Source organism: Podarcis filfolensis, assembly GCF_964270895.1.
Source record: "Podarcis filfolensis genome assembly, chromosome: 1".
NCBI classification, from domain to species: Eukaryota; Metazoa; Chordata; class Lepidosauria; order Squamata; family Lacertidae; genus Podarcis; species Podarcis filfolensis.
The window spans coordinates 3,556,199-3,584,159 of NC_139604.1; the positions used below are offsets into that span (position 1 = coordinate 3,556,199).

General features: G+C 39.5%; 1 protein-coding gene across 2 annotated transcripts; it reads left to right on the top strand.

Moving 5' to 3' along the window:
* Nucleotides 1-208: 208 nt before the first annotated feature.
* UBE2F (ubiquitin conjugating enzyme E2 F (putative)) lies at nucleotides 209-26,804 on the top strand. 2 transcript variants are annotated; one of them, XM_083573264.1, is made up of 10 exons: nucleotides 209-365; nucleotides 1,832-1,965; nucleotides 6,237-6,266; nucleotides 6,591-6,656; nucleotides 8,191-8,258; nucleotides 12,573-12,643; nucleotides 14,412-14,469; nucleotides 15,062-15,094; nucleotides 19,785-19,847; nucleotides 24,809-26,804. In XM_083573264.1, exons 2-10 carry the CDS (start codon nucleotides 1,848-1,850, stop codon nucleotides 24,857-24,859), a joined length of 558 nt encoding a protein of 185 aa, XP_083429390.1. In that variant the 5' UTR covers nucleotides 209-365; nucleotides 1,832-1,847; the 3' UTR covers nucleotides 24,860-26,804. The 2 variants fall into 2 exon arrangements, with proteins under 2 accessions (XP_083429390.1, XP_083429391.1); XM_083573265.1 differs by lacking the exon at nucleotides 6,237-6,266.
* Nucleotides 26,805-27,961: the final 1,157 nt, after the last annotated feature.

The following is a 27,961-nucleotide window of genomic DNA, read 5'->3' on the forward strand; positions in this document are numbered from 1 at the left end:
CAGCGCCCCCCCCCCCGTCCCGCCGCCTGAGGGCCAGAGGAGGCGGCGAAGGGTTAAAAGAGCCCGCTCGCTCCTTTGCAGTGCGCACGCGCAAACTCGGATTTTCGTCCCCGCGGGTCTCGTGTGTGTCCCTCGTCCCGCTCCCTGCGGCTCAATAAAGTTCTTGTTGCGCAGCTGTCAAGCGTTCACCCCGGGAGCTCCGCCCCCGTTCCTTCCACTTCCGGTTCAGCGCGGGGGGAGGGGTGAAGGGGGCGGTGTTGCCGCCGCCGCCGCCGCCGCCGCAGCTGCCGGAGGAGCGGGAGCCTCGCCGGGGATGGTGCTTCTGGCGGCGCTGGCTTCTCCGGGCGGCTCGACGGCGTTTCCAGGTGAGCAGCGCCGCCCGCCACTCGACGTCTCCTCAGCGCCTCCTTCCCTCCGGAGAGCCCCCTTCCGCGCCCGGCCCGACCCCGGCCGCCCTTGGCTCCCTCGCGCCGGAGACGCGGAGCTTCCCTCACACAGGGCCGAGGGAGGCAGTGCAAGCGGAGCGCAGGCGCGCGCCGTTAACCTGCGGGATTCACTGCCGCAGGATCTGAGGGCGGCCGCTGGATTTGGACGCCTCAGGAAACGGGTCGCGGGGATTGGTGGGGTGCCTCTCCCCTCCCACGCCCAGTGATTTGATCTCTGCGCAGGGCAGCGCCGTGGAGGCGTCTCCGTAGACTAGGTGTTGGGGTGAAAACGAGGGTGCTGGTGGGATGGCTCCCCTCCTGCCCTGGCTGGTGGCATTGGGAGGGACAGCTGGCTGGCCGCCACGGGGAAGTTTCTGCTGGCTTAGCTGGTCTGATCCTCCGGGGACTCTCTTCTGTGCCTGCCCACCCCAAAGAAGCTCCAGCAGGAGCAGAGCATGAAAGCGATGGGCACTGGGGTGGAGAGTCTAAGGTCTAGCTTTAGATTTGCCAAACCTTCTTATTTTGTTTTTTAAAAAGCCATTTAAGTTGCCACCACTTCCCATCCCAGTGAATTCTGTAAGTGCATTGTGTAGTTATTGGGGCAGCGGTGTTCTGTCTTGAAACGGCTTTCCTGGACTCATGGGTTGTCTCCCCCCAGACAAGTGGTAAGCCAAGAGCATACCTTGGCTACAGCCAGTGGTTTGTCTGGAGCGAAACAAACCATGAGCTCATGTTCAGACAAATCTTGGCTTACCTTTTGGTATCATGGCAGCAGGGTGACCAGGGACTAGCAAAGCAAACACTATTTTCCTTGTGCATACCTGTGCGTTCATGCTTAACCATGGGTTAACTCAGCATTCTGCCTGAACCGAGATAACCTGACTTTTATTCTTCTGTAATATTATTAGGTAGTTGTTTGAATGTTCTAATTCTTCTTTTTTGAGATGCTACACCTTTGTACTTCTTACGAGCCAATAAGAAGGCTGCTTTGACAGCAGTGTCCATAATGATTATGGTAAGGGACCATAGTTCAGTGGTTGAGCACATGCTTTTGCCTGCAGAAGGCCCCACGTTCAGTCTCCGCTAGAGTCTTGGGTGTACGGATTGCAAAAGCTTTCCACCTGAAACCCTGGACACCTGTTTCCAGCTAAAGTAGATAGTACTGGGCTGATGGAGCAATAGCCTCACTTACCAGAATGCACATTTCTATGTTTATAAGACCAACTTAATGAAAACAGATAATTTTATGTAAGGAATTATGTATTTCACAGGTATTGAGCCTATTGCTGTGCATAGGTTATACAAGGATAACTATGCTTTCATGTAACTGAACACTACATTTGGAAGAAAATACAAACAAGGTTTTTAAAAAAGACTAATTTACTTTTATTTCATGTATGCTTTAGACGGAAGATAGCAGTAATGCTAACACTGGCAAGCAAGCTAAAACGGGATGATGGTGTCAAGGGGCCCCGTTCATCCAACCCAGGTTCTGATTCAACTCGAAGAGTGTCTGTTAGAGATAAGTTACTTGTTAAAGGTAATGCTGCTTTCTATATGAAATATCACTGTTCTCCTAAAATTTAATGCACTGTCTGATAATTGAACTAAAGTGCAGAGGTTAACAGAGTATAAAAAACCCTTTTAAAGAGAAAAGTTAAGATGCTTACAAATTCATGAACACGCCAAAAAGCATAAAAACTGTAAGTTAAGGATCCACATTAACTTCTATATCATATAAACAATTAGTGCAAAGGAGTAAGTACCACTGTATTCCATAGTTTACTTCCAGATAACTCTGCATAGGATTGCACAATCTTACATCATTCTGCTCACGTACAATTTAGCCTCCATGCACCTTCAGTCTCTTGACCCCAGTCCTCTTCCGGCTGGGGGACAACTGAACTAACAACATTGTGGTATTGGTTGGCTAGTTGAACACTGACATTCTTGTTTTCTCTGTATGCTTTGCATTGGTTCAGAAAGAAGGGCATATATTACTAAGGATAGGTTGCATATTGGGGTGGGCAGATGATGAATGAAAGACTACAAAGTGTAGAAGAATGGAGAGAGAGACTGTGGTACATGCCTGTATTACTATGTGACAAAACATGTTGATGAAAGAACAGAGAAGGTAAGTCCTGTATGGGATTGGGCTTTGGAACTGACTGGCACTATTTAAATTGAGTGAATTAAGTTATCTGATGTTCTAATAAAACTTGAATAGTTACTTGGTTTGCTTTATTTTTTATTGACCGTGCTCAAAATTGCCCTCTGTGGTTCAAAATAGACATTTTATTATACTGTTAGAATTTAAAATGTGTCCCTTATATATGAAATACTGTTCCCCCAGTCTGCAGAGGAAGAACAAAAATCCTCAGGGGAAAAATTACTTTATTTCTGAACTTTGATAAGTCTTCATATCTCTGGAAAGGACTGTACCATGTGCATATCAAATCTGTGCTGAACAGATATTTAACAGTAAAAGTTCCAAGGAAATGGAATTCATCCTCAGTTATGAACTGAATGAGTCTCATGAGAAATTGCATCCAGGTCAAACCAGCCAATCTATATTTTTAAGCATAGAGGAAGCTTGAAACCAGCTGCCAGGTATTCTAGGGCATTGAAAAGAAAATGGGCTTTTCTGAAGAATTACACCAGACTATGACTGCTGTAATAAGTCTTAATTTTTTTCTCCATGGCTACTGTTTGACCCACATCATAGTATATCATAGCACAAGAGAGTGTGTTCATGTGGCTGTAGAGCATGCTGCTGTTTGCATGTCTGCCTCACTGCATTTTTGTCAGTGCTGTACCTAAAATGCTTATCTGAATCCTATTAAAACAAAAAAAAAATTTCCTTCCAGTAGCACCTTAAAGACCAACTAAGTTAGTTCTTGGTATGAGCTTTCGTGTGCATGCACACTTCTTCAGGTATCTGAAGAAGTGTGCATGCACACGAAAGCTCATACCAAGAACTAACTTAGTTGGTCTTTAAGGTGCTACTGGAAGGAAAAAAATTTTTTTTGTTTTGACTATGGCAGACCAACACGGCTACCTATCTGGAACTGAATCCTATTAGTTCACTTTGAAATAGTGCTTTGTGAATTTGTGAGCATTTACAAATAATTGTGTGTTCTTGGACAGGAAAAGTGGTCAGTTGGCCCAGTCCACTAGGCTGAATAAGAATATGGTTCATATGCAAAATACTAGGAATTCTAAATCCATTTTCTGCATCGATAATGGGAGGGGGTTGTTGCTAGTATTGCTCAGGGAGCAAGACAGCCCGGGCTTCTTTAATAAAATGAAATAAAAATGTGGGAATGTAAAATTTAAGATTCATTCATTTAAGCACAATCAGCTCTGCAGCAAGAATAATGATAAGCTGAAGAGAATACAAATGATGGAAAAGATAGAGAATAGTTGGCTTTACCTTGGTTGGGGAAAATATAAGCTACTGGAAGCAGGAGAGGAAAAAGTAGGTTGTATATTAGTGGAAAGAGGATCATCAGGTTGCCTTGGTGTTCTTTTGACTCTTAATTTTTAAAGCAGGCACCCCCAACCTGCTGCCCTCCAGATGTTTTGGCCTACAACTCCCATGATCCCTAGCTAACAGGACCAGTGGTCAGGGATGATGGGAATTGTAGTCCAAGCATCTGGAGGGCCGAAGGTTGGGGATGCTTGCTTTAAAGTGTGCTGTCAGTTTTGCATTGCGTTGACTAGGTTTTTTTAAAAGCAGACCACTAACCTTTATTTGAGGCTTGAAAATATGTTTTACAACATACATCTGGAGGGTCATTCCAGATCAAGTGGTCCAATTTTTGATAACTTTTTTTTACCCCATGTCCAATTTTCTTAATATTTTGTACACTTGTTTAATGAGCAGACCTAAGTTTAAATCTAAAATTTATTTTATCTCATCCTGTTTTTGAGTTTGAAATTTCAGAATATTGACAATTTTGGCTTTGCTGAACTAAACAAAAACCCTAAAAGCGCTTTTTTTGGGGGGGATACTTTTTTGACATTTAAAATCCTATTAATTTAATAAATATATTTTTAATGTTTATATAATGTAACTTAACTTTAAAATTTAGTCCATCATGTGCCATATCACATCAAAGCCCATGAAGTTCTGAAGGTATTTTTAGTTTTGAAATATCTCAGTTCTGGGCTGAGCAAGGCCAAAATTGTCAATTTTTTGAAACTGCAAATCCTCCTAACTCAAAAAGAGGATGAGATAAAAAAAATTAAAAACAGAGATCTGGGACCTTCTCTTATACAGTGGTACCTTGGTTTAAGAACAGCTTAGTTTATGAACAACTTGGATTATGAACGCTGCAAACCCAGAAGTAGGTGTTTTGGTTTGTGAACTTTGCCTTGGAAGCAGAACATGTTCCGCTTCCTGTTGAGTGTGTTCCATTTGTAAATTGAGTCCCCCACTGCTATGGGAAAGCATGCCTTGGTTTAAGAATGCTTTGGTCTAAGAACAGACTTGTGGAACAGATTAAGTTCGTAAACCAAGGTACCACTGTACTACTTTTAGGAAATTGAAACTGAAAGCAATATAAAATGGTAAGGTAAAAAGTCTGTGGATCACTTGACACAATTTAAGGAGCAGAATTGTAGGGACACGTTTAGAGCAGGGGTGGGAAGAACCTGTTGCATGTCACCCTGGGCTTAATTTCATTCTGATGAGGAAGGAAAGGGGGTGGCAGAGAGGGAGGAAAGGGGTGCTCTACCCACGTACGCACCTGACATTGGCCTGCAGCCCTAACAAAGTTCTTAACCTCAACTGAGAAGTACAGTCATACCTTGGGTTAAATATGCTTCAGGTTGAGCGTTTTCAAGGTTATGCTCCGTGGTGACCTGGAAGTAACGGAACGCGTTACTTCCGGGTTTCACCACATGCACAGACGCTCAAAATGACGTTATGCACAAAAGCGACGAATTGCAACCTGCAGGCGCAGGTTGCGTTCGCTTCAGGATGCGGACAGGGCTCCAGAACGGATCCCATTCGTATCCAGAGGTACCACTGTACTGTAAATGTGCTAAATGCCTTATTAAAATGGGCAAAATTATACCTAGGGTCCAATCCAGGAAAAAATCTTCACCATTAAACCCCTCTGAAAACAGTGGGATTGTGACCATCTTGTTTCATTAATTTTTATGGGACCTAGGTAATAATGACTGTCTGAATTGCGGAGGGTGTCATACCGTTTAAGTTGCTGCTGGCCTTTGGCTCTGTTGGGTAATTGGCCTTTATACAAACTACTGTTTAGACAGTTTCCTTCAGGAAGTCATTGCTCTGTACTGACTCTTGAAAAATATAAAGGCGAATATTAATACAGGTAATACCTTGCTTTTTAAAAATTTGTTGTGATTAACTTGGTATTTTTGTGTTAGGGTGATTTAAGTGCTTTAGACTCCAATCCTACCCTTACTTCCCTGGGAGTGAGCCCCACTGAACTCTGGGGCTTACTTCTGAGTATACATATGTAGGATTGCATTGTCAATAAGCTTAGGGTAGTGTTATTTCAATATTATCCTTCAGCAGTTATGTGACTGACTTCATTGAATCATTTTGTATAGTTATAATTCAGTTGTTTAATTATAGCCTTAGTATTGCTTATTGCACCTTATATTTTAACATGAATATTGTAATATCCTCTATATTAAGATACTGTTTTTGCTGTGATTTTTTATTATTGCTTTGTCAGTTTAGATGTAAGCCAAAATTATCTTGAGTATTATATATAGAAAGATGCTATATAAAGTTGGCATTGACTCACATTTTTATTTCATTTTTAACAGAAGTTGCAGAACTTGAAGTAAATTTACCTTGTAAGTATAGTGTTCAGAAGGTTTTCTGAGGAGTGTACAAACTCTTCTTTTCCAATGTATATCATTTTCAGATAGCTGCAGATATTGCAACCTGGGACTCCTTTGGGAGGAAGGGTGGGATATACATTTATTTAATAAATTAATAGATTTATGCATGAACTCAGCTCAGATTGTAGTTACCTTTTGTAAATATTAACTGCACAATAAATTCCCTTGTGAGGCCTTTTTCTCTTTCGTTCCTATGTTTGTTGCCTTCCCCTCCACAGCTTGTCAGAAATGTCACAATTGGTGGTTATTTTCAGATTTTTAAATTTTGTTTTTCAGGTACATGTGAAGTAAACTTTCCTGACCCAAATAAACTCCATTATTTTCTCCTAACTGTAAACCCAGGTAATCTTTTAAGAATGTATTTTGAAACTGTTAACGTTAAGTGCAGAGTGTTCTATAAACACTCAAATCCCTTTGTGAATGCGCACACACAATTTTCAGCCTTCTCTTTTGAAATTATTTGGGGAAACTGAAGGTGAACATTTGTTATTTGAAAAGAAATGTAGAGTAAGAGGATAGATATATTTATATTTTGATGGTTAACTTACAGCCATACTTGATGCATCAAAGCTATGCAATGCCCCCCCCAAAAAAGAACTACACTAAATCAAGAATACAGTAAAAGCAAGCGGCAAAACAAAAAGGTACAATTTTTTTAAAAAGATACTTGTTTTAAAATCAAATGTAATAGACTAGGTATATAATAAGTTAAACAACAAATTAATAAATTAGAGCAAATGTTCTTTTTTTAATTCTATCAAACTCTACAATTCTATGATTCTGTGGTTTATATGCCACCTTTTCTTCCAAGGAGCTCAAGGTGGTGAACATGGTTCTCCTCCCCAGTTCATCCTTCCGACAACCCTGTGAGCTGTAGGTTAGGCTAAGTGATGGTGACCCAGTGAGCTTCATGGCTGGGTGGGATTCAAACCCTGGTCTCCCAGGTCATAGTCCAACACTCTAACCATTACACCACACTGGCTCTATGACATCACAAGAAAAGTTAATGTTCTTGATCTTACGGCAAGCTGTTTTCCAAAAATCTGGTATCTTTGGTCATGGACAATATACAGTACATGGTATCAGAACATGGACAAGTACATCTTCAGCACCTTTTGCTGATTCTGGTGTAAATTTAACTTGGCCTACTAGCATCTGCACAAAATTATATAAAACCTTTTTGGATGAGTTTGAACAAGTTTGAGTAGATGTAGCCCTCCAAATCCAAATGTCCCACGTTACACATTTGACTCAGAAATCTTATCCGTTGATTGCTCAAAATCAGCACCTCATTCTGTGTACTATTATACAATTAATGTATTCACAAAATTTTCATAAAACGTCTTAAGGCATCTTTACACGAGTTACAGATCTACTATACAAGACCAAATAAATAGCAGGGAAATCAGCCCCATACTACTTCATTTGCTACACAGTGTAAATAAAAACCTTTAGCAGTAAAGCTTAACAAAAGATAAATTGCTGATAATTCAGTTGACTCTTCCAGATAACTATTTCGGGGGTTATTATGTATTTCTGTTACATATGCTATATTCTATACTATATTCTACATATCGAATATATGTGTTCTACATATATTATATTCTATAGTGTGTAGAGAATGCGTAGTTTGAAATTTAACTAGTACTGTCACATTGATCATGCTGGTTGGAGATTGTATTTCTTGAGTCTTTCTCAGGATAAGTAGTAAGTGTTTAGCTTGCATGAAAAATAATTACCGGTATGTGGTTTGGTACCATGTCAATGTAAAAGGGACGCGGGTGGCGCTGTGGGTTAAACTATCTTTTCTGTGCTGTTCACTATCTTTTCTGTGCTGTTGCATATTTCCTTTAAGCTTCTGTTTTTTCTTTAACAGATGAAGGTTATTATCAAAATGGAACATTTCAGTTTGAAATTGAAGTTCCTGATGCCTATAATATGGTGGTAAGTAATTAGAACAGTTTAATACTTACTGAGTTTCCTTTAAAATAGGCTTCGAAAAGCAGTTGGTTTTTAACTGTATGGCACTGTACTTGAGTATGGCCATATTGTCCAGGTTATTCATATTCTTTTTTTAAAAAAAAATGATTTTCAGTTATATACATTTCAATAGTTTTACAGTCATTTTAACATTTCAAAACTAGACTTCCTTCCTCCTCTTTCTGCAGTTCCTTAAATTTATTTTTATCATTTCCTGCATATTCTAAATTAACTTACCTTATTCTTTTATTTGTGTATTCTTATGAAACTGCAGGTTATTACAAAAATCCTGCCAATGTTCTTACCTATTCACAGTTTATTTGTACATTTTCAATAAACCATTTCCATTCTTTTGTAAAAAGTTTGTTACCTTGATTTCTTATTTTTCCGGTAATTTTTGCCATTTCTGAGTAGTCCATAAGTTTTTGTATCCATTCTTCTTTCACAGTACTTCTTTCCATTTTGGGGCAAATAACATTCTTGCCACTGTAGTTTCATACATGAATAAATTTCTGTACTGTTTAGGTAGGACTACCCCTATAATTCCCAGAAGAAAAGCTTCTTCTTTTTTACAAATGCTATTTTAAACATCTTTTTCTTCAACCTCTCTTGCTCCCTTTTTGTCTCTTGCCTCCACTTGTACTTTCTTGGAAGATTCATCCAAATTGGAGGTTTTAAGCTTTAATTCTTGCACTGTTTTTTCCCAATTCTAATGTTTTATGTGACAGTTCTTTAATTTCTGTTGTCAAATTTGCGACCTCAGCAGTGTTATTATCTGTTTTCTGTTCCAGTCTCTGTATTCCTTCCTTCATTTCTTTCCTCATTTCTAATAAAATTATCATTAAATCAGACCTTGTGTCCCCTTCTGTAATTGAACCTTTTCTTTGACCTGGTGTTGTAGTTGGGCCTCATGGTGGGTTTTTTTGCTGTATTAGCCATGATTTTATCAAAAAAAGTTTTTTTTCCTTTTTTAAAAAAGGTTCAAAATGCAAAATAATTTTTAGTTGTTATTTTACATAATAACTAAATAGTTTTAAATAAGTTTAAAGAATAAATAAATAAATAAACTTCAGTTCTCAATTTCTATATAAAAAGAAAATCAATACTTCTATCAAAATACCAATAGGTGGCGAGCTCTCCTTTCTTATGAGAAAGTACTTTAAAAAAAGAAAAAAACAAATTAAAAAAGCCCTGTAATTATTTTTCCAGCCGCACTGTGTCGCTTGTGTTTCTGTCCTTTTTCTCTCACTCTGCTTTCCCTCTTATCTATTGTTTTGGTTTCTTATTTCCTGTTTTCCCTCCTTTACCACAGCATATTCACAAGATTTCCCAGGATCTAAGAAAATAAAAAAGAAAATAACCTTTAATCCAAACTTTTTTTTAGCTCATATGAAAGTTTTAAAAATCTTTTCCATTCACTAAAATCGTATCGTTCCACAGTGTACTTCTATCTTTCTTCAGCATCTTCAAAAAGCCCTCATAATATCCACATGTGTGTGTGTGTGTGAGAGAGAGAAGTTTAAGATCTTTTCGTACCAAGTCTCCTTTTCCCTTCAGCTTCTTCAAAAAGCCCACCAATTACACAGACAAGGTTCATTTAAAAGAAAAAAATTGCCACATCTCCAAATTTTTAGTTCATAAAAAGTAGCAAAGGAAATAAATATGTTTCTTAAAGTATTAAGATGAATAATTCACAAAGTTCACATCCTGCTTTCTTCTCTTATCACCCCAATGTCTAAAATTCATTTCCAGTTTGGCAAGCTTGCTGGAAAAGCACTATAAAGTCTTAAACTTATGCATCCAATATTAGCTCAAATCACAATGTTAATTCAACTCATCCAATGGAAGGCTTAAAAAGAAAAATCATTAGTGGGTAATCTATTTATTTTTTCTTAGCCCCTGCAGATTTTATTCCATGCCGATTCATACCCGCTTCCCAGGAGGGACATCCTCTTTACCTCCCTGGTGTGGATCCAGTTGATAAATTCTTCTTAAATATATATTTTTTAAAAATTATCTTGTCCAAATTGGTCCGATTTCCTTTTACTTTTTAAAGAAGTCGCTGCTTTAATGGGGGCACTTGAGGCATTTTGCTGTGAGGTCTGTGTTCAGTCTTGGTGCTTTCGCTGCTCCCTCCAGAGTTTTGGGGGCTCCTAGAGAGCCTTCTCCGACACCGCTGGACCCTTCAGAACCCAAATGTTCCTTCCGGGCTTTTTAGAGAAGGTTCTTTGCCTGCGCTCCCTTTCTGCCTCCTCGCAGCAATTAGGTTGCTCCGGACGAGCGATCCTCGGCATCCACCATAGCCTGCAGCAGACCCAGAACTCCCAGGTTATTCATATTCTTTATCCATTAGGAATTTGTAAAAATGTGAATGAGTTTTGTATGATACTTGGGAAATTTTCAACACTGAAGAGCAATTCTCTTGAATTAAATCTCATCAGATATAGGTATAATTCTGCAGTTATCAAGAGAAAACTATTTTGTATAAAGTATACTTACATACTCTTTTTCTATTTCTGAAGAGCATGCAAGATACCATTCTGAATTTAATGTTAAGAGCTATTTAATATAGCAGATCCTTTATGTAAGATCCAGTAATTGTAGCAAGCAGGAGGTGCTGAAAGGAGAATGTGAGAGGAAAGCATTCCTGCTTATGCTGGAAAAATGTGAAGGTCAGAATCGTGAGATACTAGATCTGGCATCCCCAGACTTGGCCCTCCAGATGTTTTGGGACTACAACTCCCATGATCACTAGCTAACAGGACCAGTGGTCAGGGATGATGGGAATTGTAGTCCCAAAACATTTGGAGGGCCGAGTTTGGGGGTGCCTGTACTAGATAGTGTCTTCAGCTGCTTCCTGCTCTGCCCATTGTGAATCATTAGACAGTTTTTGTTTTAATTATTATTTTGAAAGCAGAAATAAAATTGTAGATAAAATCTGAAATAAAAAAATTAGCCTCCCTTGGATTTGTTCTCATGTGAAAGGTACACATATGTGTTTGTGGTTTAAGGTTTCTGAGAATAGGATTATATAAATAGCAGCTGCTACAACATTCTCACCAGGCTCTTGTTGTATTATTTGCCTCGCATAATCAACTTTTATAGAAAAATAAGTATTCTTGTTAATGTTTTCACACCTTTTCTGGATGAAAAAATAACCCTGGTAATTGCAGTCAAATACACAACAGCAGCTGAAGTTTGAATGTGTGAATATGATTGGCAGAGCTATGAAATTAATTTCTGAAAGAGTTAGCTGTTGTTTTTACCAGTAAGGATTATTTTGGAGCTGCATATTATAATTGTATTTTCCAGTGTTTATAAAGAATCTGTTTGTTTAATCAGTTTAAGTATGTGATACAAAGATTTGTGGGGATGAAAGAGAGAGAAAATAGAAATATTGGATTGACTTTAGAATCTAACCAGACTAATTAAGTTAGATGGTTATTAGTTATAATAAATTACAGAATGTTACTATAACAGCTACTCACTTCAGTAAAAAAGTCGCAAAAGAAAAAGCGCTCCTCCATCCATCCTTATTGCGGTTTCTGGCTGCAGGTTAACTGGGACTGAACCTGGCCACAGAATAAAACGGGGAGCGAATATTGCTATTTTAAGTGTCTCTTCCTCCCATATTGTTCCTTGATCATGTTTTTAAATTGCTGTTTTTATTGTATATTACCCTGAGATAATTGTATAAAAGGTGATCAATAAATTAATGATAATAATAATCTCTTACATTTACAACCATACCCTTGCAGCTACTCAGACCTTCATGCACACAACGGAAAAAAATCATATGAACTGAAGAGCATTTATTTTTAACGAGATTCTAGAGAGCTGAATTAAGTGTACTCAAGGATTGTAGTTGTAGATCTTCTTTGAACAGATTCAGCATGTTGCTGCTTCATAATCTGCCATAAATGTTACTTAGCGTTTGCTAATGTTGATGTGGCAAGGATTAGAAGGAACATGGAGCGAGGGTTACTAGACTGGCAAATTTAAATACGCGTCACGTTTTGATGATGATGATGATAAAACAGATTTCCCCCACAAATGTAAACCAGAATCCATTCCAGAAGTCCGTCCAACTTTCAAAACGTTCGGAAACCAAAGTGCGGCTTCCGATTGTTTTCTGGATAAGTAACTGGGGGGGGGGGGTAGGCTGTGGGATGGCACACGGTGCAAATTTCTGGAGAGCGGCTGTCCAATACAGTGTGATCTCCTGATTTGTCCTTCAGCTTGGGCAGCTTTGTAATCTTATGTTTTATTTTCTGGCAGCCTCCCAAAGTGAAATGTTTGACTAGAATCTGGCATCCCAACATCACGGAGACAGGGGAAATCTGTTTAAGGTAATAAACAATTTTTATAGCTCACTTCTCTTATTCTATTGTCAAAGTTAAATGCCAGTAGATGAAATGGCTATTTCTTGTGAGTATGTAGGTGAAAGAAAGAAAGAGCATATATCACTGTCAAATGGCTTCTCCCCAAATGGGAATTACTTCAGCATAAGTATGCATGAAAAGTTTCTCCTGGTTTGCTCAAACTCCACACCAGGCAGTAATGTTTGTAAAACAGCAAACAAACAAACAAACCACCCATACAGAATCCTGTTTTATGATCGTCTGTAGCTGAACCAACCTGGCTAATGCAGCCAGCTCTCTGCCAAGAGCTTTGTTTGCTTTAAATGCTGTGCTATTTGGATCTTGCTAACTATGAAAGAGCAAGTTCAACCTGCTGCAATAAAAGAAGAGAGGCTACAACATCTTACCAAGCTGAATGTACACAGGCATTTCCCACAGGAAAGGTGCCATTTCACTTTCCTCCCCTAACCTATGCACATGTGAGACACTGATGCACACCATATTGCGGCAAGCAAAGGTTGGTGGGTCTCCATCAACTGAAAAGGCCCACAGAGGAATAAGTGGGACTGGGCTTAGGCTGGCAGTTGCACTGCATTTGCTGCTACCAAGTGGACAGGGAATCTCACTGAGGAAGAAAAGAAAAGAAAACATGCAAGCCAGACTAAACAAACAATGAAGAATAGAGAGGGGATTCAAATGACTTGCACCCAGAACTCACCTTCTGTTGGTCACACATGCACTCACCACATACCGACAGACAGACACAAACCTCCCTTCCTCTCTCGATCTACCCAAATGCATTTCTTGGTCACCTTTCTCTCCCTTAAAAATGTGTGTCCAGGCTACCAGACAGGCAGAGAAGCAATCAGGAAAAGCATCCCAATTGCTTCTCCAACACTAAGACAAAAAACTTTTTGAGGTTTTGCAAACCCACAAAAGCCTGAAACAGGACAAAGGCTGGCAGAAAATGACCAGGGAACTCATCCCCATCACTTTCTCCAACTACCACACACAAAGTTATGACAAAAGCCCTTTGGGGGATTGCAAGCCCCCCCCCCTGCAATGAATCGGTGGGTGGGGATAATATTTCCTTCTCTTCTCCAAAGTGACCAATAGCAGAGCCAACCAGTTGGGAGATGTGGATCCTGGAGGCAGAGGTCCCAGGGCTGAAAGGAGGGCCGACAGCAGAGCAGGGTGGCTGCTGCTGTAGCCCAGTCTGGTGGCTTTGCTTGGGCTGCCCATCCACCACCTCTTTGCCACACTGTGGTTTGCAGCGTCACCTGTCTGTGGCCAAGTGAACTGCAGGGTGACGACATCTTACAGTTTTATATTAGTTAGATTCATTACCCACCCTTTACCACAAAGGCCCAGGGCTGGTTACTGCAATGTAAAATGCAACATTAAAAACAGATTAAAACAAATTGCAATCACAACCAGTTGATACAAAATTGTGGGAGCAAAATGGACTGATTGAATTAAGAACCTTGATGAAAGACAGAGTAGTTGGAATATATCACCAAATGATATGAGGTGGGACAAGACCAGCTGCTTACACTATTTGCCAAGTTTGTGTGCAGTCGCCTATATGTAGGGGTACACATAAACCCAAATGACTTTTCAGCTATTAATATCAAAATTTCTGTCATTCCTTAGCAGGCAGTTAGTTTTCTGTGCATTTAATTTGTCCCTTAAATCCTAGAGTAAGCAAAGCACATATGAAATCTGTGTATAATATGTATTTGCATCTTTATTTCAGTTTATTGAGAGAACATTCAATTGATGGCACTGGCTGGGCTCCAACTAGAACATTAAAGGTAGTATTATCTTAAACATACAAATGTGATCATATTTATCAGGTGGAAACTTTCATAAATCAGAAACATTTGTGTAAATCTCCAGGGCAAATTTTAACAAATTTTTGTTATCTTGATTTGAATGGTGAATACATGCTCTCTAATAAGATTAGTTTCTTGCCTCTTCCAATAAATAAATGGGACCTAAATGTGGTTTCATTGTTTATTTTTTTAACCCAAGCTGTATTTTTTGTGTTTTATGAAAGTTTTGATTTCTCTGAGGCATATTCCCCTGTTCACCTATGAAGTGGATGTGAGAGGTAGTCTCGTTAAGGCAGTTGGGAGAAGTGGGATAAAGCCTATTCCACCATACGGTCATGCTGGAAATGGTTCGCTTTCCCCACCATAGGCTTTGCCTCATGGATACCTTGAAATTAAATGTTTTACATAAGGGTCGGGTCTTGTTGTTTTTTACATTCTTTATGGAAAGCTCAACATTTACTGAACATTTTGTGCTAGAATTCAGTATTTTTGCATTTTGCATTTGGTAAAAAAATAAGTAAGAGTGCGTTGTTCAACTTCTTTGACTGAATCCACTTCTTTTTCTTTTCAGGATGTTGTTTGGGGATTAAATTCATTATTTACTGTAAGTAACAAGTGCACTCACTGTTTGACATCTTTTTCAGTTGGCCTCATCACACTTGCCCTTTGCAAAAGAAAACAGTGCTTACAGCTTCTAAAAGAGTTACCGTGTGAATTTGTTGCATCAAAGGTGTTGTAGGGCCTGAAATATCATCATCTTATTTATGATTGCATAAGCTTCAGTGAGCTAGAGTCTCCTTGCATGCACTTGATTAGGTAGACTGTACTAAAGCTTATGCCCTAATGAAATTAATTCTCTTCAGAGTGTTACAAGACTCTTTGTAGTCCTTATAAACATCAGGAGCCTACCTCCCCTAGCAAATCACATTGACAAGAAAGTATGTACTCTTCTCAGGTATTTTGGCACCTAAGGTGAACTACAAAATGGTGCCTTCCTCCCTGTTAAAGAAAAAGAGGAATAATGATCCACATTGGGATCTGCTGTCCCAGTGAATCCTGGGTGGACCCCGATTCTTCTGTAAATTTGGCGTTTTAAGTTTATGTTGTGGTTTTATTGGGCTCTCAGTTAACTTCTATGGATGTTACCTTATGTAAACTTCTGGGATGATAAGAGATAAACAAATCTGAATCTATGTACTGTTGCTTCTTTAAATTAACATTTCTGTAATCAAACGCTCATGCTATTCTTCTGGAAAGTAAAAGGAAGGATAAATAAGGTCTTAATTGCTTTTTCCCTTTAAAACATAGCTGTCAACTTTTCCCTTTTTTTAAGGGAAATCCTATTTGGAATAAGGGAATTTCCCTTTTAAAAAGGGAAACGTTGACAGCTATGCTTTAAAGTTATGTAGTTACAGCATCAGATGGAATATATTTCTGCTCTGCTGTCCAACTCGCAATCTGAAGTAGAGCTGTATTTATGTCTTTGACGTTGGGAAATCTAATGATTATAAGGTATTGACAATCTACTCAGAGGAAGAAACAGTATCATTTTTATTCAAATTTATTAAAGGTTTTCAACATATAATAAAAACCAAACAAAGCTAATATTAAAAAGAGCAAAATAATAAAAAGGAAAAGAAAAGGGGAGGACACACTCACACACAAAAACAAAATTTTATATTCTTTCAACCTTCTATCTTAATTTTCAGTTCACAAACATAAATCCACATCGTCCCAGCTCCCACCCGGGACAGATCCCATCTTTATCAGCCTCACACCCTGAGAAAAAACACTCGATTCTCTCTCTCACACAGATCTCTTCTATCATTTTTCTCTCTGTATGTATCTTCGTATCATATTATCATCTCATCTCATGCTTATATAATTTAATATTAATCAAAACAAACTATAAAAAACTTAAATAATAAGGGGGGAGAGGTACTTCCACCTTCCATCTGCCAATTATGTATAATGCAGTTGTTTCCAACCTTTGGCAGATACACTGCATCGTAACTCCTAGCTGTAGGTGGCATGCAGCTTTCTGCCGTCTGCTAATGATATTTCTTCAAATTTCCTCTGCAGGCCTCCATCATCGCCAGTTCTGATACTCAATCAGTTCAATATGATGTTTCATTTTAGAATGTCCCAAACTAATATTTCTCCAGTTTCTTATGGGATACTTCTTTTTGTGGATTCCAGCACATCTCAGTAAAATGAGAGTTCACATTTATTTGCCAGATGCTTAATCAATAAATCATAACCTCGTGCTTTTCTCTCCTGCTTTTCCAGTTTTTTAATCAATCTTCCTTCAGGAGATAGGCAACATTTTCATCTGACTTCTCTTTAAGGACGTTTCGATGTGAGCATTTTTTATTTTTGAATGATTTTCGGCTCGTGAGTTTACGACAGGCACTTTCCCCAGTAATATTTTTGTATCTCTGTCTCCGCACCGCCATCTGCTGTGTTGAATTTATCCTCTCTTTCTGAGTCTTCATAATTCATTAAAAATGGGTCCTCTTGTTTTTCATCCAGACTCACATCACCTCCCATTTGTCTCATCTGCATTCCAATGTAAGGTTACCATATTTTTTTCAGTGAATCAAAGGACACTTGTCAGCTTCAGTGGATTTTGTCAGGGGACTGATTTGTAAATCCGGGGACTGTCCCCGGGAAATGGGGACGTCTGGTATCCTTATTCCAACGTCTCTAACCATACTCCGAAATTCCAATTCCAACTGCATTAACTGCTCTTTAAGCATTTGTTACAAGAGGCCCAAAATCAGCCTTCATGATCGCTGGGTTTCTCTTCCAGAGCTGTGATGCAGCTGTAAATTCAGCCACCGTCTCTCATCGACTCAACACAAAGAAACTGCGAGTTATCAAGTACATAAATTGTAGGTTGTAGACAGTTGAAAAGTCACAGTCTGATCTACATTTTTCAAAGTTATCAGATATGTAGAGTGTCTTGAAGACATTTCCAGCCTGTTACGATATTTTATATTATTTTTGTAGTCCTTAGCAACCTTTATCACTGGGTGCTATTGACAAATAGAGAGTCCAGTTTACTTTTCTTTCCAATCCGTTAAAAATAATTAATGCAATGGAGATGCAAACCTGACACCCTCGTTTCAGGGCGATTATTCGGTGTATGAGCTGCTGTAACTCCTTGTTCTAAGCGCCCCTTCCCTGGAAGTTTCACCTTCCTCCCCATAACAATGGGCGAGTGTCTCTTCAGAACTGAGGCTGGCTTCTCAGGTATTCTGACCACCTCTTATTAACAAATAATTATCCCTAATGGCAGACAAGCTAGCAGTGGATTCCCTTCAGCTTCCTGTGCTCCACCAGAGGTCTGAAACAGCATCATTTTTAAACCTCCCTTGTAAATAATTATGCACCCAGGACCATATTTTCTACATCAAAGTATTCTGTCTACTTCAAAGGCAGACTTTGTGAATTAACTGAATCGTGTGTGTCCTGCCCCAATTTAAGCATATTCTACAGTATAAACTCAGAAGAACCACGAGACATTGGAAAATGTAAGGCCTGACAAGCTGTAGACTCTGCATACTCTGAACTCTTGGCAATTGCCTGTATATGTGCTTTATGAGGATTTATATTTCAAGAAGTGTCCACATCTCCCCCCCCCCCCCCCCGCAAAAACGTGTAAACAACAGATTGTTTCAGATCACAGGTTCTGAATACTGTTCAGATTGAATAGGCTAATGACTTCTTCCCTCAGGGCTGCTGGTCCAATTAACTTGGGATGCCTTGGGCAGCTTTTATGTAAAAATAAAAATATCAGATGACCTGATCACATATAGCATGTGCAATTTAGGCCTGAGCTATGTTTTTAAAGCTTGTATAATATTTTATTTTTGTTTAAAAGACACCACATTTTGGGGATTTTTGTTTAGGGGATTTTTAAAAAAATACCCATAATGAGTGACTGTGATAGCAAGAAAAGCAGAATATAGGAGGTGCAATATTATACCACTTTCAGCACCAACCACTGCAAAAATAATTGCCAGACAATCTTCTGTTTCCATAGTGATCATTTCTTTCCCCTCCTTCTCACAGTGACTTAATTACTGCATGAGATTGTCAACTCTCAGGCTGCTTTGATTTGAACAAGGTTAAATTTTAGCCTTCGTGCAAAAGAGTAGTAGTGTTTGTTGCAGAGAGCATTTTGGAACTTTGAACCTTATTGTCTAGTAAAACTAGCTAAAATTAGTCATATCTGAGACTGCAATCCTACACACACTTGGAATTAAGCCTCATGGAAATAGCGGAAATCCCATTGAAACCACTTAAGTCCCATTGCTTTCATAGGATTTATAGTTCACTTGTATACATATCTATTCTGAAAGAATTCATTCAGGTAAAAATTTATAGAACTGCAGCCTTATTTTAACTAATTTTAGCTAGATTGGGAGTGTTGCTTTCTCCTATAGGGTAAGTTGATCATTGTTTTTATTGAGTGAAAAGTTAATGGAATTATGGACATATTTATTTTGTGGAGATGTAATGTTGACATGGTTACTTGCTTGGAACTGAAGTATTGCTCACCCAGTTCTTGGATAACAGCATTTTTGCACATTCACACGCAACCTGCCGAATGGTGAACCTTTGTTGAAATGGAGGAGTGGGTGTTCATAAGCTGTTTGTGATAAGGCATAGCAACCTGATTCTTAAAGTCTTAAAGTAAAAAATTGCAGTAGGCTTCCCTAAGGGTTTTGGTTTGCCTTTAGGTTCCATATTTATTTATCTAATTCTTATCCAGCTGTTGTTCTGCGCTAAATTCAATCTCTTTGGCTCAGTTAAGTGTCACAGATCACCTTTGTTTGGTCATCATGAATGGGCTTTGGACTTACTGCACTCCTTCCTCCCCTTGTACACTTCAATTCTTTTTCTCACTTCCTGGTTTATGTTAACCATAGTTTGCCAGAGTATATGAACTGGGCAAACAATGGTTGTTGCAAACCATAATTCAGCTCCAAAGCAGAGTTCAAAACTTGTTTGAACCGGGTTTCCAGTGCTATTTTGGAGGCAATGTTAGTGTGGTTAGTCCATTGTTTTTACAATTGTTGGAAATCTGATCAATAAATTCTGTTGTCCATTCCAACCTTGTAACATTAGAACAGCAACAGCAGTCGCCCAAGCTTTCTCAGTTATGATCCCAATACTATAGAATCATAAACAGTTTGCCGTGTGGTAGAAAGGGTTAGTTTCAAAGTTCATATGTATGGTAGTTATAGCCAACCATTTTCTTAAATGTCTGGTTTTTTTCTCTTCAGGATCTCTTGAATTTTGATGATCCTTTGAATATTGAAGCTGCAGAGCATCATTTACGTGACAAGGTGAGTAGCAATGTACTAAATATATTATCTTATGAGAATACGGCTCAATTTTTTAATCTCTTGTGTAGCCTTTGACAGGGAATGATTTCTGTGCATCAATATTTAACAAGCATCATTAAAAAAAAGTATTCAATGGATCTTGGATCTACCTTCTCCACTGCACAATGATATGGCATTAACGTTTGTGCAGGATGCTGGATCTTCTCTTTCTGCCTGCAAGCCCCTGTGCCCACCCACCCCCCACTAGTGCCAGAGTGTTCGGTGACCCTCCACAGGGAGGGGAGGGAACACCCTACAAGCAGAAGTATATTCAACTTGTGCACTTGCATCTTTCTATCCAAACCACCATTATTATACTGTGAACTCTATAAAGTTTATTGTGTCATACAGTAAGAACAGTAATGAGTTATAGCCAAAGAGCCATAGGTAGAATCTGATTGCACAAACAATTGTAGAACAATACTGTTGTCCTATGCTGCGGAAATCGATTCTTGGAAAATGGTGAAATATATTTTTTTGGAAATTTTTAATCATATTACTTTTTTAATCATTTTCTTTAAAAAAAATTGTAAATTAAATGTAGAAGTTAATGTAAGCCCATGATGTGGCACATCATACTAAAGCCCATGAAGTTCTGAGGAGATTGATATTTTTAGTTTTGAAATATCTCAATTCTGGGCTGAGCTTTTAAGGTTTTTGTGTAGGGCCAAAGTTGTCAATTTTTTGAAATTTCAAACCCTCATAACTTAAAAACGGGATGAGATAAAAATGTACATTTTTAGATTTAAACTTAGTTTTGATCATTCAACAAGTGTACAAAATATTAAGAAAATTGGGTTACATGAGGTAAAAAAAATGGATCACTTGATATGGAATGACTCTGTAATGCTATCATCAGTACATTCTCTAGCAATTCTTGTGCTTTCCAGAACATTTTTGAGATTGAGTTTCAGTTTCTAGTACTAGACATAAAACTGCCTTTTCACAGTGAAATCCAGCCCAATGCATAAATGTGCACAAGTGTTCAGGTTTTGGGTATCTCCTTACCACGCTGCTGAGTTATTTTGTGGTGGTAATAGTGATTCAGCAGCTGGCATGCACTTTTGCCTTAAGACTAATTTATTGGAATGTCAAGTTTTATCATTAGGACCTAGGAGACCAAAGTTGAAATCCCTCACCAAGTTACCTTGGACTATTCTGTGTGTCTCAGCCTGACCTGCCCCAAAAGGTTATTCTGAAGATGAAATAGGGAGGGAGAGAATCTCCTACAGCTTGGAGGAAAGATGGGACATAAATACATTTTGAAAGTAAGGGGTACAGGTGTGGGTGTGGACAAGATGCAACAAAGTGTTGCAGTGTAGAGTCCTTCATGCTGTCTTGCACTCCACCCACCTTTCTAAAATAGCCAACAGAAGTCATGGGTGGAAATAATGGAGAATGAATGTTTTGAAACTATCTAGGGATCTCTGCTGTTGCAGGGACTTGGAAGTAGGTGACAGATCAGGCAATTTAGTAAAATCTGTTATTTATTTTATGAATTGTTTTTATTGCAATGGTATCTTGGTTCTCAAACTTAATCCATTCCAGGAGTCCGTTTGACTCCTGAAACTGTTCAAAAATCAAGGTGTAGCTTCCAATTGGCTGCAGTGGTTTCCTGCACTCAAGCGGAAGCCGCGTTGGATGTTCGACTTCCAAAAAATGTTCGCAAACCGGAACACTTACTTCCAGGCTTGCAGTGTTCAGGAGCCGATTTGCTCAACAACTAAGCCGTTCGACAACCAAGGTACCACTGTATATTACTTTCCTGGGACAATCAAAGCCATTTCCGTTAGCAGAAAGAATTATTCCATACCAACAATATAACCAGCGTAATAGAAAACAGTATTGAGAACAAAGGTGCAAGCAAGACATGTCTTACATCTTTTCCAAAACAACAAACAAACCCCTTTTCTTAACTGTTCAGGAAGGAGGGCCCACAAATTCAGTTCTGCTACTATAAAGGTTTGCTGTCTAGCCACCACCATGCAAACCTGAACAGTAACCTGAATACCTTGAATCAGACTGAGATACCAAAAAAAGGGTTAATGTCTCCTAGGACCTGTTTGCCACGCTGTACGGCATGTTGCTTTTGGCACTAAGGGGAATGTGGGGTCTCTTATTTTAAGACAACCTGAAAAACACGGCTTGTGCCTACGTCTCTAGGAACACCCAGGGTATATCTTGTTGGATTTCAGCTTCAGTATTTTGTGTGTGATGCAAAGTGTACTACTCCTTGGCAATTAATATTTTTGGGGTGGGGAAGAAGGCAGAAGGTTCAGTTCATTACAAATCACAGTTAGTGCTAATGAACAAATTAGGTTGCATTGCACACCTGACAGTCGAGCACAAAGGGACCATCTGTCCAGTAGCTGTTTTTGATTCACTCACTTAGAACTTGTCACCTTTTCAGGAACTTGTGCACAAGCAGCAGCAGCAGCATCTTCATGAGGGTTTCTGCTGTATTTAAATCAGTTTTTCTACTAGAAATTCAGATGCAGAACTTTAGAATTGCCAGTTGTTGGTGAAAAGCAAAAAAGACTTTTCTGTAATTCACTTTCCACATCTCTAAGGCTTTTCAGTAACTTCACAGTACAGTGTAATCACATCACACACACATTTTACTTGAGCAAATTCAATTACACATGCTCGACTCCACTGGTGGCAACGGCTTTCCTGGCACAGTTGCATCACAGGAGGGGGAGATATTAAGGCAGGAGAGTACGAAGACGCCCGTCTCTCTGAGCTGCAAGACGAGCGGGGAAGCAGAGACAGCTGGAGAAGAAGAAACCCTAGTTCCATCAGCTACAAAACAAGTGGGGAAGCAACAGAGACAGGCAGAGGAAGAAGAAACCCAGCCTTCAATGCCTGTGGAAGGGAGGAGAGAGGCAAACAGAGAGAGATACAGGCAGAAGAAAGAGGAATGGAACTTTCTTTTACAAGAAAGACTTTTCTGGCCAACTGTATGCCCCACCTTCCTATAGCTCTCTATGGAGTAAGGACGCTCTGTTCACTTTCTGGTCTGTTTCTCTGGCTTTCTAGACTTCTTCCACAACTGGAAGTATGCTGGGACTATAATGCAGACGTATGCTTTGTAGTGGGTAGAAGGAGGAACGGTCTTCTGTTCTTCGGAGGAGAAGCAGCAGTAATTCCCTCCACACGCTAAAAACTACCCCACCACTCAGAACTCAGCACAACATTCTTCCCTTGTAGCTCACCAGAACACAAGCTAAAAAACAAATTTGTGGGAGGGTATCTAGTGAAGACAAGCATCCACAGTGGACACAGAGCCACCAGGAATTAAGACAAGGAGTTGCAGAAAAGAATCCTTGATCTCTGTGGTGGCACAACCTTAAAAGTGCAATTTCAGCAACTAATATTACCAAAGTTTTGGATATCAGTTAATGAAGTGTACTTAGAATTGGCAAGTGAAGCAGTCATTCACCAGTTGCCATTTGGTAGCACCTGTCTTCGTGAACAGGCTTCTCAACAATGGTGACCTTCAAAACAAAAACAAAACCCCAATTTTGTTGTACAAGGTAAGCTGTGAGTTAGCTTTTCACGTATCACCCCCCACTGGAATTAAATCTGAAATAATGTTTGCTCAGATGTCTCATTGAAATGGTGAGTCAATCAATCAATCACTGGTTTTCAATAGCTTCTCAGCCTTTTGGCTAAGAAAAAGTGTAAAAATCACTGGTTTTCATTTCATACTAATGCCAAAGTAGCACTACGTATGTTGCTTTGTGAATTACCATTTCAATAGAAGTGAAGTGTCTTAGTAGTGCTATTAAGTTATAAATCAAAAATGAATATGTGAAACTAGGTCCCATAATACAAGTTGGGAGTCAGGTAGATCTTGGGTCTGGACCCGTTGAAGACCACTAGAACATACTATTTGCACGCCACCTCATTCTGAGTGGTATGAGATTCCAGGGGTTCCATGCACTTACCAACAGAAGCAAGCCAGCTGTTAGTTACCCAAGCAAGTGGAATTAACTCTTGATTAGGAAAAAACAGGATCTGCACAGGAGTGCCAGGCCTAATGAGCAGAGCAACTCATCTTCAGTAGCAGAAACTGAAGGTCCCCACCTTCCCACAACGATTTGAGTCCCCTCCTCTCCAGGGCTTTTCCCAAGCAATCTCTGACTGTGCCTGCAGTTTTTGCTCCTTCTGCTTCTGGGAGACCAGGGAGAGGGGAACTTGTTGTAGCAGGAGGGGCAGACAAACACAGCTCTTCACCAGCTGGACTCCTCTCTGCCTCTTGGCTTCCTTCCTCTCCTGCTTCAGCTTCTGGTTCCGATTCTGGACTTCTCTCTGCCACAAACTCTCCCTGCTCACTAAACCCTGTTAACTCTTCAGCTTCCAACTCCTCCCAGTTGTCGTCTTCTCCCACCACCAATACCTGGGCTCTGAGCCTTCTTCCCTTTGGGGTTCCCCAGCTGGTTCTTCCTACCATTTGCATGCGTCAAGCCAGTCTGTGACACCCAGGGTTCATGTTTCATTCGGAATGAGACACAGTGGAGCCTGCGGTGTCTTAATGATATGTGATTTACTTACACATATATACAACCTGAGCCTACAGCATCAACATCCCAAGATGACCTTTCTTCCCCCATAGCCGCAACCTTTGATTCGAACAGAAATCAAACATCACTCTCTGCAATTCAGTCTTCGCCCCCCCCCCAATCCCTCCTAAATCCACTTTCCATGAAATACGGAAACACAAGCTTCAGATGTATAAAGTTTCATATCTCTCTGCACAATCTAATGGAGTGAGTCATACCATTCTATTTCTTTACATGTATTGGCAGGCTGAAATGCGTATAATTCCAAGTGCAGATGCTTTCTTTCAGCAAAAATGTTACCAATATTTCTGCAGACAAATCTTTCTCTATTCCTCCCCCCCACCCTCACTGGTGTAGGAGGATTTCCGATCTAAAGTGGAAGATTACATTAAGCGCTATGCAAGATGATGAAGGGAGAAGGCAGGACCATGGATTGTGTATGCAATGTTGATTGGTAACTTGATAAAACATCAAAAAACCTGGAATGTGCTTGTTCTGTATCCATGTTGTTCTGAAGAAGATAACAAGCTTCAAAATAGTTCATGTCAAATGGTGAGTTCACCGTCAATACAAGAAGAAAATTGTGTATGTTGGTTGGAGAAAAGGTGGTTTTCTTAACTCTTGACAATGTTTTCTTTTCTGAAATTGTACTGTATATCTGGAATTGAGATATGCTTGAAACTTAGAAGAAATCACTATTAAGATTATTTTCACTCAAAAAATTATTATTGTCTAGTAAAAATTAATGGTATGTTTACTGGAACACTTAAAAATTGGCAATAAAATTGGTCTTTATAGAACTTTTAAGACGCATAAATATTTGCCTTTGCTGGAACTGAAAAAAAAGTCCTGCACTTGAGCAAAGGTAATTGCATAAAGCCAGTTTATACCTACTGTTGAAGTTCTTATATTTAATTTAACTTTTTAAAATTGCTGCTTTCTCTTCCTTTTTTTTGCCTACAGTGTTTTTAGTTTGCATTTATTGTGCAAAGCACTTACTGAACCCAAGGCTGATTCTATGGCCTACATATAAATGCAGTGTATTATTTTTAAAACCCAATATTTTACATGGAGGTGCAATGAAAGGGAAGTGTTTTTTTAAACTATCTTTTTAAATTTTAGATTTTGCTGTGGAAAGTTGATATTTCAGACTATTATATAATAAAGTGACATGAAGTTTCAAGTAATAACTTGGGAGAACTACCCAAAGCTCTAGCACCTAATCCATGAGAGCAACTTACTTCATGCTGCAATTTCATTATCACACTCTTGCAAACCAACTCTTCTGAGATAAAGGCATAGTTTATGAAGAGTGCTTTTAAAGCCTACTTAGCTAGCTAGCTCTATATCAAAGAATGTATATATCAGATTGCAGCATGCCTGTTGGGTGGGAGGGTGCATGTACCTCAGGAACTAGTTCAAAGCAAATGCCACACACAATGTGTGTTTATTATTTTAGCCTACTTCTTCCTGACATGTTGATCACAGTTGATACTGTAACTGGCCTGGGAATCAATTGAGAGAGCCATAGTCATCAAATTTTATTTAGGTTTCATACATAAAAGTGAAATGTATTTTGGGTTACTGTGATAAATTACCGCTAAAGCCAGAAATGAATAAATGTTTGTGTAGTTTCATGCATATGTTGTGCAAAACATTTCCTGCCTCAACAGTTACCTGTGCCATATGAAAGAATCCATTTAAATTCATCAGGTGCTTGTGAATTGCTATTATGGTAAAAACTGTAAACTTTGATAATGAAAGCCCTGAAATTGCACCATGATTTTCATAGATTTTATCAGTGTAAGACATTTGGCTGTGCAGTTGTTACGATCTAGCCAAGGTTATATGCTTTTAGGTCCCATCGATTTGAATGGGAAATATTTAAACATAAGTTTAACTTTCCTTTTGCCATCAATGATACTTTAAAAGTACTTAACCTTTGGCGGGATTGTACCTAGTGTGTCTTAAAGATCTGTTGCAAAACATATAGTTCCTTAAACTTGCAATGCTGCTACTCAGAACTTGGGTAAATGACCTTTTCTAGTCACTGATGTTGGTGTGCAGAGTTGGGCCTCTGAGAAATTATTCAAAAATATTCCTCTAAATCTATAAAGCAATGTGTAATTTTATTGAAAAGTATGAAAGAGATTATTCCTAATAATTTTCATGAGAAGCATTTTCCCCTTTCTTAAAAAGAAAATACTGAAACAGCAGGAAAGATAAGAGCCACTGCACATTCGTCTTTGTAATCCGTAACATAAATATAGCCTGAAGGACTGTTTCCCCTGTTAAACATGTATAATGTGGAAATACATTTCTTTAGGTATGATTAAAGTTATCCATAGTTTTACCATCTGCTGATTTGTCCAATAAGTGACCATCCAATCATGTATCTGGGAGGAACTTTTCACCTTAAGAAAATAGCCTAAAATGGGTTCTCAGTAATTCATGCTCTTTGATATTGTATTGGTGTCGGATACTCGTTTTGTAAAACAAAAAACACTGGCCACACTCTGGACCTTGTTTTCTCAACTGGGCAGCAAGAGGGTGATCTGAAAGTAGGGGGATATTGACATCAGTCCCTTGTCATGGTCAGATCACTTCCTGTTGAGATTCAGGTTTTCACCTTTCCCCCACCACAGAGGTGGGGAACCTAGGAGGATGGGCCACCCTAAGAGGCTGGTGAATCCAACGGGTTTCTAGGTGGCTCTGGAGTGTTTTCCATCTGATATGATGCACTCCTGTCGAAGCCCTAGCTGACCAAATGATGTGGGCTGAATATCCAAATGATGTGGGCTGTTGACACGATCACTCCAGAGCGCCCTCTTCTACTTCATGGAGTTCTTTTGGCTCCCTGGTATATCCCAGAGCTTAGGCCAAGGAAACAAGATGGGAGACTGCTGGAACGCAAGTCTAAGAAAACTCCAATGCAATTGAAAACTGGTGAGAGCTCCTCATCAAGCCTACCTAGTGGCAGCAAAGAAGGCTTACTTTGCTGCCTCCATTGCATCCTTATTGTGCCATCCAGCAGAGCTTTTCTGGGTAGTGTGGGGCCTGTTACAGTCTGGCATAAAGGAAGTGACAGAACTGACAGTAGTTCGCTGTGACTTCTTTGCAAAGCATTTTGAGGAGAAAATCACTTGCATCTGCCAGGACCTTGACTCCAGTGTTACAGCAGCTGAATCTTGAGAGGCGTTCAGCACACTGTCTAGTTGTGTTATGTTAGATGCGTTTAAGCTAGTAAGGATTGAGGATGTGGACTGGGTCCTTGGGTAAGCCAGCGTGACCACGTGCTCTGCACCCCTGCCCCTCTTGGCTGGGGGCAGCTGGCTGGGCCAGGAAGGTGATTATTGTCTCCCTAGCAGAGGGGATGGTCCCTGCCTTTTTGGGAAATAAGTAATTACCAGCCGGTTGCTAATCTCCCCTTGGGCAAGCTTCTTGTGTGGGTGGTTGTGGACCAGATCCAGGTGATTTTCTAGATCCATTTTAATTGAGTTTTGTGCTCAG